The sequence below is a fragment of the Elephas maximus genome, chromosome 18, assembly GCF_024166365.1.
Source record: "Elephas maximus indicus isolate mEleMax1 chromosome 18, mEleMax1 primary haplotype, whole genome shotgun sequence".
NCBI classification, from domain to species: domain Eukaryota; kingdom Metazoa; phylum Chordata; class Mammalia; order Proboscidea; family Elephantidae; genus Elephas; species Elephas maximus.
Genome location: NC_064836.1, coordinates 9577223 through 9592526, shown reverse-complemented (window position 1 = coordinate 9592526; position 15304 = coordinate 9577223). Strand labels below are relative to the sequence as shown.

The following is a 15304-nucleotide window of genomic DNA, read 5'->3' as shown; positions in this document are numbered from 1 at the left end:
GGCCTTCCCAAAGGCCCAGGTGTCTAATAAGAACAGCTGTGACTTATTGAGCATTTGGTGTGCTCCAGGCAACAGTAGGCACTTACAGCATGCCATTAATTCCCCAAGATGACTCTTCAAGGTAGTTATCATTATCTCAGTTTTACATAAGAGGAAACTGAGGTGCACAGAGGTGTAGGAACTTTGCACAAAACAGCGGGTGAGAACCATGACCCCACACATCGACTGCCTCCCACCTGTTGATGATGGACTTGCAAGGGGTACCAAGGAAACTGGGGTGTTTTAGGAAAGGACAATGGCTGATCTTGGAGAGACAGCCTGGCCTGGCCCAGCACGTCCAGTCCAGTGCTTAATAAATATCTGTGGGATGAATATTCCTCGCTCCTTGCTGAAAGACTAAGCTCAGCCTGGAGGGGCCATAGGCCAACCCAATGTGACACTGATGATGCTGTTCCTATGATGTAAGAGCAGACATATCCCACTTTCCTCTTCTCCCTTCCTTCTCCTTCTGGACAAGGCCCATCCTGTGTGTACACACAGGGTTCCTATGGAAACGCTTTAGAATTTCAGGGACTCTACGACTAGGCTTGGGAGAGTATGGAGGGAGAGCTGGACCTTTGGAGCTAATGGGCTGTGATACCTGAGTGACCCCATCTGAGGGCTTGCAGCCCTTGATCAGCTGGCTCTGGGCCAGGCAGCAGCAGGACAGGCAGTGGCAGGTGCAGGCAGCTCTCCGGTGTCACAACCGGCTGCTGAGCCCACGAGCACCGCAACTATTTTGGGTCCTGTTTTCCCTCCCCTCCACCCCACTCCTCCAGTCCATCCCCCTGGGGTTGCAACAACCTGAAAATTTAAATGCTGACTTGAATTCACTCTCATCCCTATGTACTTCCCTTAATAGTGTGCCTGACTCCCAGGAAGCCTACCCCTCGGAGAAGTGGGAACCACCTGATCCCAGGGAGATGCTCCATTGTTGACCCCACCCTACTCCTCTCAGTAGGGCAGTTCCCACACCTCCCTCGGGAGTTCCCTTCCAGGGAGCCGGTTGCCCCCAGTGGTTCATACCTAGTAGAAAGCACAGTCCCTTTCAACAGGCCTTTTACTAGAATGGCATGGCTTTGCATTTTAATCATACACTGCCATTTTCAGGAGCCCTGGTGGCGCAGTGCTTAAGTGCTAGCCTGCTATCCGAAAGGCCAGTGATTTGAAACTACCCCCTGCTCCTTGGGAGAAAGATGTGGCAGTCTGCTTCCGTAAAGATTTACAGCCTTGGAAACCCTATGAGGCAGTTCTACTCTGTCCTACAGGGTTGCTGTGAGTCAAAATTAACTCAGTGGCAATAGGTTTGGTTTGGTTTTTTTAACTGTCATTTTCTGTAAGAAGGAGAAAGCTTTGGGATCGTAAATTGGTGAAAAGAATTAGCAGTGAGATAAGGAAAGTGGGTCTAGTCCGTATGAACCTGAGTTTCCCCCTCTACATGGCAGGGGAAATTATACATTCAGGAAAATTCTAGGAATAAGAAGTTTGGAGATTTCTGGGGTCACATCTATATGAGTGGGCTATTTGGAAGCCCTTCCCCTTGCCTCTCACACCTATCTGCTGCCACCAGGTAAAAATAAATCCTTTTCTGAATCATTAGTGGGGTGGCCAGTTCCCTGCTCTAGCTGTGCCCAGAGTAAAGGAATTGTCAGTCTGTAAGATGAAGCGGATGCCTCCACAGTGAGCTAATGGGGAGAGAGGGGCCCTGGCCAGGAAGGTGCTTTCCTGGGTGCAGGCACTGGTGACTGAGATGCAAAACTCCAGAGGGTGCCAGGCAGGTTTTAAGTCTATGTGTGTGCTGTCTCCTGAAGTTGTACAAAGCTGCAGCCTAGGCCCAGGCATCAGGCTGGGGCTGTACCCCGTCAGGATGTGGAGGGGAGGAGCTCATTTGGGGAGGCCTGGGGGACCTAGCTCTTGGAAGTCTCTAACCCAGGGTTTGGGTGGCTGCACAGAGAGCAGTTTCAGCCTGGAGCCCTGTCAGAGGGACTTGCTTTCTCAGTTCCAAAGAGCTCTTGCCTGGGCCCAGAGGAGTGGGAAATGTGACCAAGGATAGGGAAACCAAGAGGATCAGACCACAGGGGAAGCTGGGCCTGGCGATTCAGCAGAGGCTTCTGCAGGGTGGGGCTAAGCTGAAACCCTCAACCTCTTACATGTGGGGCCTCCTCCGTACGCAGTGTACCCCACCTTCCCCTCAGCCTGCATAAGAGGCCTTATTGTTGTTGTTGTTGTTAGGTGCCGCCAAGTCGGTTCCGACTCATAGAGAGCCTATACACAACAGACCATTGTTGCAGTCACTGTGTCAATCCATCTCATTGAGCCAAAAAAAACCCAAACTCATTGCCGTCAAGTTGATTCCAACTCACAGCAACCCTATAGGACAGGGTAGAACTGCCCCATAGAGTTTCCAAGGAGCGCCTGGTGGATTTGAACTGCCAACCTTTTGGTTAGCAGCCATAGCTCTTAACCACTACACCACCAGTGTTTCCCCATTGAGGGTCTTCCTCAGTTCTTCTCCAGGGACTGATTCCTCCTGATAACATGTCCAAAGTATGTGAGACGTAGTCTCGCCATCCTGCTTCTAAGGAGCATTCTGGTTGTACTTCTTCCAAGACAGATTTGTTCATTCTTTTGGCAGTCCATAATAGGGCTAGTTCCCTTTAAGTGGCTACCTGCAAGCAGCTGGTGTGGGGGCTAATGGTGTGAGCAGAAGAGGTTACAGAAAAATAAATCCACCCTCACCTCCTACCCTCAGTCCACAGGAGGGTGGGAGAAGAAAGATGTCCAAACCAGAACCACCTGGGGGACCTTCACTTAGGAAGCTGCCCTGGACCAGTCATTTATTCATCTGATTCCAGGCACTGGAAGTAATGGAAAAACAGAACAAAAAAAAGGCCGACAATTGGCACATTTCATGGAGTTTATATTCTGTTGGAGAAGATAGTGAAAAAGATAAATAAGAAAATATGTAGTATTTTAACTAAGGATACCTGCTAAGGAGAAATAATAAATCAGGGAAAAGAAACATGGCATGTTGGAGGGAGGCTATAGTTGTACTTGGGTGGCCAGCAAAGGCCTAAGGAGGGCACGACTTTGGAGTAAAGACCTGCAGGAAGTGAGGGAGCTGGCAATGTGGGGCTATGTGGTAGAGGGTGGGGTCATGGTGATGGGGGTGGAGCCATCTGGGGCAGAGGAATAGCAACAGCAAATGCCCTCAGAAAGGAGTGTACCTGGAACGCCTAGGAACGGCAGGGAATCCAGTGTCAATGGAAAGCAGAGAGCGCTGGGGGAGCCATGGACATGAGGTCTGAGAGCCTCCAGATCCTGTAGGGCCTTGAGGTCAAGAGGTGGGCCCGATCATTATGCAGAGTAGACAGCATTTGTAGATCATGGTGTGTCCCACATGGTTGTGCAGAGTGGACAGCTCTTGTAGGTTATGGTGTGGGTCTCCATGGTTACGCAGAATGACCGATACTAATAGGTCACGGTGTGGGTCCCCAAGGTTATGCACAGTGGAAAGCACTAGTAGGTCACCATATGGGCCACGATGGTTATGCATGGCAGACAGCCTTGTGGATCATGATGTGGGCCCATGGTTATGCAGAACAGACAGCCCTTGTAGATCATGATGTGGGCACCCAGGGTTAAGCAGAATGAACAGCACTTGTGGGTCACGAAGTAGGCCCATTGTTAGGCAGAGTAGACAGCATGTGTATATCGTGGTGTGAGTCCCCATGGTTATGCACAGTGGGCCCCCATGGTATGCAAAATGAACAGCAGTTGTAGGTCACATTACGGGCCCTACAGTTATGCAGACTGGACACCAATTGTAGATTACGGGGTGGGCCCCATGGTTACACAGAATGGATAATATTTGTAGGTCATGATTTGGGCCCCCATGGTTATGCAGATGAAAAGCACTTGTAGGTCAAGGTGTGGGACACTTGATTATGCACAGTAGACAGCAGTTGTAGGTCATAATGTTGGCCCCCATGGTTATAAGAATGAACACCACTTGTGGGTCATGATGTGTGCCCACGTGGTTATGCAGAATGAACAGTACTTGTACGTCACCATGTGAGCCACATGGTTTTGCAGACTGAACAGCCCTTAGAGGTCACAGTTTGTGCCCCCATAGTTTAGAAGACACCACTTATATGTCACAGTATTGGTTCCCAATATTATGCAGAATGGACAGCACTTGTGGATCTAGGTGTGGGCCCCATGGTTATGCAAGATGAACAGCACCTGTAGGTCATGGTGTGGGCACCATGGTTATCACAATGAATAGCTCTTGTAGGTCATGATGTTGGCTCCCATGGTTATGCAGAATGGACAGCACTTGTAGGTTATGGTATGTGCCCCTATGGTTATTCAGAATGAACAGCACTTGTAGGTCTCATCACAGGCCCCCATGGTTATGCAGAGTGGCCAGCACTTGTAGGTCACTATTTGGCCCCTCATATTTTTTATATATATATTTTTTTATTTATGAAGAATGGGCAGCACTTGTTGATCAAGGTGTGGGACACTTGATTATGCAGAGTGGACAGCAGTTGTGGGTCCTGGTTTTGGTCCCCGTGGTTATGAGGATGAGCACCAATTGTAGCAAATAATGTGTGCACCCATGGTTATGCAGAGTGAACAGCACTTGTATGTCACTGTGTGGGCCGCATGGTTTTGCAGACTGAACAGCACTTATAGGTCACAGTGTGGGTCCCCATGGTCATGAAGAGTGGACATTTCTTGGAGGTCACAGTGTGGGCTCCCATGGTTTTAAAGAGTGGAAACCACGTATAGGTTATGTAAAATGGTTATGTACAATGGACAGCATTTGTAGGTCATGGTGTGAGCCTCCATGGTTATGCAGAATGGACACCATGTGTAGATCATGGGATGGGATCCCACTGTTATGCAGAATAGACAGCACTTGTAGTTGAACGTTGGGCCCCTATGGTTATACAGAATGACCTGCACTTGCAGGTCATGGTGTGGGCCCCATTGGTTATGCAGAATAAAAAGCCCTTATAGGTCACAGTGTGGGCCCCATGTTTATGCCAAGTGGGCAGCACTTATAGTTCACGATGTGGGCCCCATGGTTATGCAGAAGGAACAGTACTTCTAGATCACAGTCTGTCCCACCTTGGTTATATAGACATTTCTTGTAGGTCACCATGTGGGCCCCCACACTTAAGCAGAGTGGACACCACATATAGGACTAGTATAAACCAAAAAAAAACCAAACCCAGTGCTGTCGAGTCAATTCCAACACATAGTGACCCTATAGGACAGAGTAGAACTGCCCCACAGAGTTTCCAAGGAGCGTCTGGCGGATTCGAACTACTGAACCTTTGGTTAGCAGCCATAGCACTTAACCACTACGCCACCGAGGTTTCCATAGGACTAGTATAAAGGACTAGTATAAGCCCCTATTATTATGCAGAATGGACAGCACTTTATGTCATGGTGTGGGTCCCTATGGTTATTCAGAATGAACAGCATGTATAGCTCTTGGTGTGGGCCCCCATAGATATGCAGCATGGATAGCACTTATAGGTCTCAGCATGGGCTTCATGGTTATACAGAATGAACAGCACTTGTTGGTCATAGTGAGGGCCCCCAGTGTTATGAACAATAAATAGCATGTGTATGTCATGGTGTGGGGACCCATGGTTATGCAGAATGGAAAATATTTATGGGCCATGGTACTGCCCTCGTGGTTATATAGGATAAATAGCACTTGCAGGTCACGGTATGGGCCCCATGGTTATACACAATGAACAGTGCTTGTAGGTCATGGTGTGGGTCCCCATGGTTATGCAGAATAAACAGCCCTTGTAGGTCATGGCATGGGCCCCTATAGTTATACACAATGAACAGCTCTTGTAGGTCATGGCGTTGGCCCCCATGGTTATGCTGAATGGATAGTACTTCTAAGTCATAGTGTGGGCCCCTATGGTTATGCAGAGTGGACAGCGCTTGTAGATCACAGTGTGGGCCCCATGGTTGTGCAGAGTAAACAGTACTCGTAGATCACATTTGAGCCCTAAGTTTATGCAAAATGAATAGCACTCATAGGTCATGGTGTAGGCCTTATGGCAATGCAAAGTGGATAACACTTGTAGGTGATGATGTTGGTATCTATGGTTGTGCAGAATGAATGGCCCTTGTAGGTCACAATGGGGGCCCACATTGTTAGGCAAAATGAATGACATTTGTAGGTCACCACATAGGTCCCCATGATTATGAAGAGTGGACAGCACTTATAGGTCATGGTGCGGGCCCCCATGGTTATGCAGAATGGACAGCACTTACAAGTCATGGACTGGACCCCCATGGTTATACCAAGTGGACAGCACATGTAGGTCACGGTGTTAGCCCCCATGTTTATGCAAAGTAAGCACCACTTGTAGGTCATTGTTTGGGCCCCTGTGGTTATGCGGAATGAACACCACTTGCAGGTCACAGTGTGGGCTCCCTTGGTTTTACAGAGTGGACAGCACTGGTAGGTCATGATGTGGTTCCCGTGGTTATTCAGAATGAATAGCACTGTAGGTCACGGCGGGGGCCCCATGATTATGCAGACTGGACAGCATTGCATTTCATAGCGTGAGTCCCCTTGGAAATGCAGAGTTGGCAGCATTAGTGGGTCATAGTGTGGACCTCATGGTTATACAGTGGACATTACTTGTAGGTTACAGTGTGGCCTGCATGGTTATGCAGAGTGGACAGAACTCGTAGGTCACAGTTTGGGCCCTCATGGTTTTACAGGGTGGACAGCACTTGTAGGTCACAGTGTGGGCCCCGTGGTTATGCCGAATGGACAGCACCTTTAGGTCATTGTGTGACCCCATGGTTATGCAGAGTGGACAGCACTTGTCGGGAACAGTGTGGGCCCCATGGTTACACAGAATGAACAACACTTGTAGGTCATAGTGTGGGCTGTATGGTTATGCAGAATGGACAGTACTTGCAGGTCACAGTGGGCCCCCTGGTTAAGGAAATGAATAACCCTTTTAGGTCATGGCGTGGACCCCCATGGTTATGCAGAGTGGACATCCCAAGAAGGTCATGCTGTGGGACCACATGGTTATACAAAATTGACAGCACGTGTACATCATGGTATAGGCCCTCATGGTTATACAGAATGAAAAACACTTGTACGTCACAGTGTTAAAAAAAATAAGTACATCACAGTGTTTTTTTTTTTTTTTTCTAGGCACCCATAAATATGCAGAATGGACAACAGTACTTGTAGGTCATGGTGTAATCTCTCTTGGTTATGCAGAATGGACAGCACTTGTGGGTCAGGGTTTTGGCCCCTGTGGTTATGAAGAGTGGACAGTACTCGTAGATCCCCTTGTGGGCCCTATGGTTATATAGATTGTATAGCACTTGTAGGTCATGGTGTAGGCCCCATGGGTATGGAGAATGGACAACACTTGTAGGTCATGCATGGGCCCCCATGGTTATGTAGAGTGGACAGCGCTTGAAAGTCATGATGTGAGCACCCATGTTATGTAGAATGAACAGCATTTGTAGGTCACAGAGTGGACCCAATGGCTATGCTAAGTTGACAGCATTTATAGGTCAAAAAGTGGGCTCCCACGGTTATGCAGAATGAACAGCACTTGTAGGTCACTGTGGGCCCCATGGTTATGCAGAATGAATAGCACTTGTAGGTCATGGTGTGGGCCCCAAGATTATGCGGAGTAGGCAGCACTTGTAGCTTATGGTGTGGGCCTCCTTGGTCAGGCAGAGTTGACAGTTCTTGTAGTTCATATACTGGGTTCCATGGTTATGTAGAGTGGACAGCATTTGTAAGTTATGGCATGGGCTCCCATGCTTGTGCAAAAGGACGCAGCTGGTAGGTCATGGTGTGGGCTCCCATGGATATGCAGAGCATATGGCAATTATAGGTCATGATATGGGCCCCATGGTTATGCAGAGTGGACAGCACAGGCAGGTCATGGTATGGGCCCTCTTGGTTACGAAGAGTGGATAGCACTTGTAGGTCATCACATGGGCCCCCATGGTTATGCAGGGTAGACAGCAAGGTGCTGGAATCTTGCTCCCAGAATGATGTGACTCATTTTGCTCCCACAGGAGAAGCTTGAGTATTTCTTCCTCATCGTGTTCTCAATTGAAGCTGCCATGAAGATCATCGCCTATGGCTTCCTATTCCACCAGGATGCCTACCTGCGCAGCGGCTGGAACGTGCTGGACTTCATCATTGTCTTCCTGGGGTGAGGCCTGGGGATGCAGGAATACAAGGCTTCCTGAGGTCTTCGTGCCCATGGCCAACCAATCCAAAGGCAGGACGAGGCCCCAGCATTGTGCTAACCATTGCCATGGAGCATCCTATGCTAGAGACTGGCCCCTGCAGGGGTGCAGCCAATGTGGCGGGAGCGAAAGGGTGAACCATTTTCCTACCCTGGCAGGTCACCAGGCCCTTCCCCCGCTAGGAACTTTAAGGTCCTTTGTTCTTTTCACATTGTATTTTAAAATTGAAAATGATATTGGTGGTTCTAATGGCCTCCAGTTTCTGGATTTTCATAAGCTTCCCAACCTTTATCATTGATTCATTCCTTCTATGGACCTAAACTGAGTGCCTGTTATTTGGGTTTACAAAAATGGACGTTTAGCTCCTTTCTCCTTAGCTACTTTCACATCATTATAGCAGTTACTTTACATTTATTGCTTTACATCTGACTTCTCAGTTAATCCTCACAGCAATCTTCTTAGTGTCTCCATTTTCTGGATAAGGAGACCAAGGCGTGGAGAAGTCAACCAACTTACTCAAGGCAACACAGCAATGGCAGTATTCAAACCAACACAGTTTAGCTTCAGAGACTGTGAGCTTAACCACTATTCTGTCATTCAATTCAACGAATATTATTTTGAACCTGTGCTAATTGTCCAATACTGCTTTAGCCACAATGGAGAAAATAGAAGAATTCTGTGACTCAGCCACTGCCCTTAATGAACCGCCCTTGTTGTAGCCAAGACAATTGTTTACAGAATAATAGGATGTCGGTAAACAATACCACATCGTGTATCATTGTTTCACATGATAACGTGTCCCAAGGGGTTCAGTTGTCAGAAGACGGTCATAGAGGAGGAAGATTCAAGGTGGATTTCAAAGGATAATGGAAATTGAGTAAGTTGAGAGAGGAAGAGAAAGAGGTGAACGGGAAAACAAATAAAAGGACATCTTATCAGGATGTGCAGTGTGAGGAAAATTCCAGAGGAAAACCTAGCTTTGGGTTTTCTTCTGTGGGTCACCACTGAGTGAGGGGCTTGCTGGTAATCTTCAGTCCACTATGGGTGTATTCAGCCCCAAGTCTAGGGACTGCAAATACCTGACGCACGTACCCATCACTTCAACACCCAGAGTAGACATCACGAATCATAATACTCCTCACTGGGTCTGAACTTGGCTTCACAATTCTTTTTAATAAAATACCCTAGACAGCTGTTACCAAATCATCATGATTAGCCATTAATGAACTGTATTTGCCATCTCTCTCTTAGGCCTTTCCATAGGCCCCCTGTGCATAGTGGGACCCAAAGCTCAGGGTCCCAGGCCACTGTGCAGTGGCTTATCTGACCACTGGGCCCCTTCTCACCCTCTTTTCCACCGTAGGGTCTTCACTGTGATTCTGGAGCAGGTTAACGTCATCCAAAGCAACACAACCCCTTTGGGCAGCAAAGGAGCTGGCTTGGACGTCAAGGCCCTGAGAGCCTTCCGTGTGCTCAGACCCCTCCGGCTGGTGTCGGGGGTGCCCAGTGGGTGGCAGTGCCCTCTACAAACCCCCTTCCTCCTATCCCATCCTGTTTCCTTGTCCCCAGTTCTGGGTTCCCCTCCTACCTTGGCGTCCCAGAGGCTTCCCAGGATATATGGGGGGGGGACATAAGATCAAGAGGGGAGATGACTCCTCTTTTCTTCCCCTTGCCCCACCCACTGTAGGCCTGCAGGTGGTCCTCAACTCCATCTTCCAGGCCATGCTCCCCCTGTTCCACATTGCCCTGCTTGTTCTCTTCATGCTCATCATCTATGCCATCATTGGGTTGGAACTTTTCAAGGGCAAGATGCACAAGACCTGCTACTTCATTGGAACAGGTGAGCTCCCCACGGACTGGGAGGTGGAAGAGGCCCTAGGACAACTTTAAATGAGAAGCCACCCAGGGCCAGTGAAAAAGCACCAGGGCTAGGCCATAAGCAACAGGGCTTTCCACACCTGTTGACCTCGGGAATGGGTTTCCCCTGGACAAAGAGAAACTGTAGGAAGTGCAACCCTACCAGGGGCATTGACCAAGGGAAGTGGGCAGGGGTTTGGGACATAGTTTGTTCTGAAGCTCCCCTGCCCCTAAAACGTGGTATCCTCTGGGCTTTCTGGGCTAGTTGTGGATTGAGATGGGGGTTCAGGATAAGCCTGAATTCTGTTTTCATTTTCCCTTCTAGCCATAGTTTAACTTTAGTCTGAGCAGCCCCTCAGAGCAGGAACCCACAGAGTAGCGTCAGAACGGGACCTCACGAAAACACCCAAGACTGAAGGGGTCATTTGTAGGATCATCAGAGACAACCTACATTGAGGCCCAGGTGCAACTGAGCTAAACTTCCTAAAAACAAGAAGTTCTCAAACTTTTTGGTCTCAAGACCATTTCACTGTTACAAATTATCGAGGACTCCAAAGAGCTTCTGTTTTCTCTGTTGATATTTACTGTACTAGAAATGAAAACTGAGAAAATGTATTTATTAATTCATTTTAAAAGAATAATAATAATCCCATAGCATATGAACATGAATAATATAATTTTATGAAAAAAACCATATTTTCCAGCCCCACCCCCAAAATAATAGTGAGAAGAATTTTTTTGTAAATCTCTTTAATGTCTGGCTTAATAGAAGACTGCTGGGTTCTCACATCTGCTTCTGCATTCACACTGTTGCGATATCACATGTCATGCAGCTTCTGGAAAGCTCTACTGTGCACTGTTGAAAGAATAAGAGACAAAAAGGCAAATAACATCTTAGTATAAGGAGCCCTGGTAGTGCCAATGGTTAAGTGCTCAGCTGCTAACCAAAAGGTTAGTAGTTCAAACCCACCCAGTGGCTCTGCAGGAGAAAGATCTGGGGATCTGTTCCCGTAAAGATTGCAACCTGGGAAACCTTATGGAGTAGTTCTACTCCATCACATGGGATTGCTATGAGTTGGAATCGACTCAACCGTGCCTAACAACAACATTGTTATGAAAGTAGCTTTGACTAGGTGGGCACCCTGAAGAGTTCTCAGGTTCCACACTTTGAGAACTGCTGCTCTAAACAGCTTGTTGGTATCTGGACTCAATATTTATCTCGAGCCTTACTTACATTGGGGTCTACACAGGGAATTGTACTTGGCACAAGAAAGGGGTGACCTGTTAGGACAAGCCCTTCCCCCACAACCACGGCAAGTGACTCACCAGAGTAACACAGGGAGCAGAGACCACCTTGACCTGTAGGGTCTCAGGAGGTTCCACTCATCATGTCCACTGACAACAAGGGGACAGTCAAAACGGGTTCCAAACTCAAGTGAGTAACCCACTCTGATAAAGCTTTCAGTGGTTACCTTCCTATCCCCTCCCATTTCAATCTCCTTCTGTCACCGTAACAACCTATATCCCACAATAAACATTATCAGGACAGATAGGAGAGGACTTTCTATCACAACCTTCATGTCAAGTTTGGAGGTCTCCCCTGGGGTTCTCATGAGTTTTGGATGAGTGCTGACCAGCAGTGCTCAGATGCCCTCTTGGATCAGGGCAACCTGACTTCATGGTGTTAGGGAGCCTGCTCAGGACCTCATCAATGTCCTCCTCCCCACACCCGTCTTCAGAGGATAAAGCCTGCATGGGAACTATAGGTAAGGGAGGGCATCCCCGTTCTGGTGACTACCCTAATCTCTGAACACAAAAGGAGACTGTGAAACATCCTAAGATAAAAGGGGATCCAGGATGTCATCAAATCATGGGCTTTTAGAAGCAATAAAAGCACCATGCAGGGGAACAAAGAGGAACACAGGCCAAGGCCTGTTGAGGAGCTCTCCTGAGAGCAGACCCCTGCCCCTGAAGCTGCACGTCTTGTAGAGGTGGCCCCAGGACCATTTGAACATCTGCATTTTGGCTTCCCAGACAGAACTCTCAAGTCCCAACCTGTAGGCATCTTCCCCTCCCTCTCCCCCCGCCCCCCCACTTCCCTGGGCCCTGCCAGGCAGCTGCTTCCTTTTTTAAAGCTCTGAGGTACAAATGACACTCTCATAACTCCTGCTTCATAGGTGGCACTTCACAGGACAATGCACCCTAGAAGTAGACCCTCTAATGAGGCCCCAGGGCTAAGATTACTGCTGCAGGTAGCTCTCCATTGCTGGGTCTTCGGCCCCAAGCGTTGTTCTTCATCTCTCTCCCTATGCTCCATAGGAAGCAGTCCTTTGCATTTTCAGCAGACTGTGTCTTAGACCTATTACTCGATCATTTTAAACTGCTGTCGACACCGTTTCCCTCGTTACTGCCCACCCATTACTACTGTCTGATGTATATGCCCCCTCCACCTGCAGATATCATGGCCACAGTAGAGAATGAGAAGCCCTCGCCCTGCTCCAGGTCGGGCTTGGGGCGCCGGTGTACCATCAACGGCAGCGAGTGCCGGGGCAGCTGGCCAGGACCCAACCACGGCATCACCCACTTCGACAACTTTGGCTTCTCCATGCTCACCGTGTACCAGTGCATCACCATGGAGGGGTGGACCGATGTGCTTTACTGGGTGGGTCAGGGCCCATGCCTGGCAGAACGTCTCCTCTCACCACAGAGGAGGGCTTGCCTGGGCCACCCTGGCCCTCAGGCACGTGTCCCAGCATCCTCTGGGGCAGTCCCACGTCACTCTGTCTGCATAGGACCGAGAGGGGTGAGGAATGGAAACCTGAAGCTCTGTGGGCTCTGATCTCAACTCCTAACTTTTCCCTAAGCCTGGCTGTGAGTGGCTCTTTCCTGGTGGCCTAGAATCTCAGGCCCCTTCTGTGATGAAGGGCCTTTTGAGTCTCTCTCACTGCCTCTGGGCACGGCTGCTTTCGTATATAAATATTATAGGCTATCAGTTTCCTCATCTGTAAAATAAGCATAAAACTACTGCCTACATCATGGGGTTAACGAAAGGATAAACTGATTTACAACACATACTGGTTGTCTTCCAGTCGACTCCAACTCATGGCGACCCCATGTGTGGCAGAGTAGAACTGTGCTCCATAAGATTTTCAATGGCCGATTTTTCAGAAGTAGGTTGTCAGGCCTTTTTTCCATGGTGCCTCGGGGTAGAGTTGAACCTCCAACCTTTTGGTTAGCAGCCAAGTGCGTCAATCATTTGCATCACCCAAGGACGCCTGCCTGGCGTGTATATAAGAGATTTCTTGTTGTAGTATATTATTTATTTGGTGTTTATTTAATCTTCCAACAATGGAAGAAGGCATTTTCCCCACTTTACAGATAAGGAAACTGAGGCTCAAAGACAGTTAAGTAACTTGCCCAAGGTTATGGGCCCAGTAAGCAACAGCCAAGAACTGGACACAGATCCATATGGCTCCAATCCCTGAATATCTTCGCTATGATGTGATACTGCCTCTGGGGTGGGGTATGGGGGATTGTTAAACTGTCAGGATTAGTGTGATCATTTTTTGTAAACTCATATTAGGTGAGCAAATAATTACATATTTCAAAGGGCTGTCACATGTGTTATGCCACCTCTGTTACAAGCCTGTGAAGAGAGAGCGCACGTATCATTACCCCGTTAGACAGATGGGAGAAGCCAAACCAAACCCACTGCTGTCGAGTCGATTCTGACTCAAAGTGACATGATAGGACAGGGTAGAGCTGCCCCTCAGGGTTTCCAAGGCTGTAATCTTTACAGAAGCAGACTGCCACAAATTTCTCCCTCGGAGCAGTTGGTAGGTTCGAACTGCTGACCTTTCAGTTAGCAGCTGAGTGCCTTAACCAGCGTGCAACCAGGGCTCCTACAGATGGGGATAATGCTCAGAAATGTCAGGTAACTCGTCTAGGAACACAGAAATTGTCCATGAAGGAGCTGGAACCTCAGCCCGAAGTTTTTTAGTGTTTCTTCTATTTTGAGAAATCTTGGCTGTAAATTGAGATGGTGGCCATGAGGGAGTTAAGTCAGGAGGCAGATGGGAGGTGCCCTTGGTTGGAGGGAAAAGCTGGTCAGTCTTGCCTGGGCCAGGTAGACAGCAAGGCCCCCTGAGGAGGTCCTTTCAGCTCCGGTTCTGTGGTCCTCAGGCTAGAAAAGCCGCCTCGATAGGCCCAGATGTCTGCTCTCCTGGCGCTCCAGGGTTGGGTGGGGTTGAGTGGGCAGACTTTGGGGAAGAGGACTTATGCCCTCAAGCCAGAGGGCAGGAACTCACACATTTGTCCTGGCCAGGTCAATGATGCCATCGGGAACGAGTGGCCCTGGATCTACTTTCTCACCCTCATTCTGCTGGGCTCCTTCTTCATTCTCAACCTGGTGCTGGGTATTCTAAGTGGGTAAGGCAGCTGGAGGGGAGGGGAGAAGGTGTGGGAGGAAAGAGGGGGAAGGGGGAGGGAGAAAGGGGACGAAGAAGGAGAAGACCAAGCGGAGAAGAATGAGGAGAACAAGGGGTAGGAGGAGGAGCAGGGGTGGGGAAGACAGAGGGAGAGCAGAAGCGTGGAGAAGAAAGAAGGGAGGAGGAGGCCAGGGAGGCAGGGGCCCATCTACAGAAAATAAAACCTGTAGTGATTAGTTTTAAATTACCGAAGGATCTCTCACAGCTGGCGATGGAAACTGCGATGATCAATGAAAACTTCTCCTTGGGGCCCACCTCAAGCAGCGCCCAGGGCGCACGCCCTCCCTGCCATACCGTAGTTATGCCCTAGCAAGGAGGTATGGGTTAGAGCTTCCGCTCATCTCTGGTTCCAGTTAACCCCAACTGAGCCAGAGGGGGAAACCCTCGTGGTGTAGTGGTTAAGTGCTACGGCTGCGAACCAAAAGGGTCGGCAGTTCAAATCCGCCAGACGCTCCTTGGAAACCATATGGGGCGGTTCTACTCTGTCCTCTAGGGTTGCTATGAGTCGGAATCGACTGGACTGCGCTGGGTTTTTGTTTTTTTTTTTTTGAGAGGGGTTTTGAGTCAGAGGGCTCTTTCTGGTTAGCAAGGAAGAGATACGAGATACAGGCAGAGACCCCCCGTTTTTTAAATTTTCTCTC

General features: G+C 48.8%; 1 protein-coding gene across 1 annotated transcript in view; it reads left to right on the top strand.

Annotated features, from left to right (window-relative positions):
• The window catches only part of CACNA1S (calcium voltage-gated channel subunit alpha1 S), a 90042-nt gene that overhangs the window by 17981 nt on the left and 56757 nt on the right, over positions 1 to 15304 (top strand). Inside the window, exons 3-7 of the mRNA XM_049858100.1 lie at positions 8143 to 8282; positions 9683 to 9825; positions 10007 to 10159; positions 12633 to 12838; positions 14501 to 14604. Coding sequence (XP_049714057.1) covers positions 8143 to 8282; positions 9683 to 9825; positions 10007 to 10159; positions 12633 to 12838; positions 14501 to 14604 — 746 coding nt within the window. The remainder of the gene's footprint in view (positions 1 to 8142; positions 8283 to 9682; positions 9826 to 10006; positions 10160 to 12632; positions 12839 to 14500; positions 14605 to 15304) is intronic.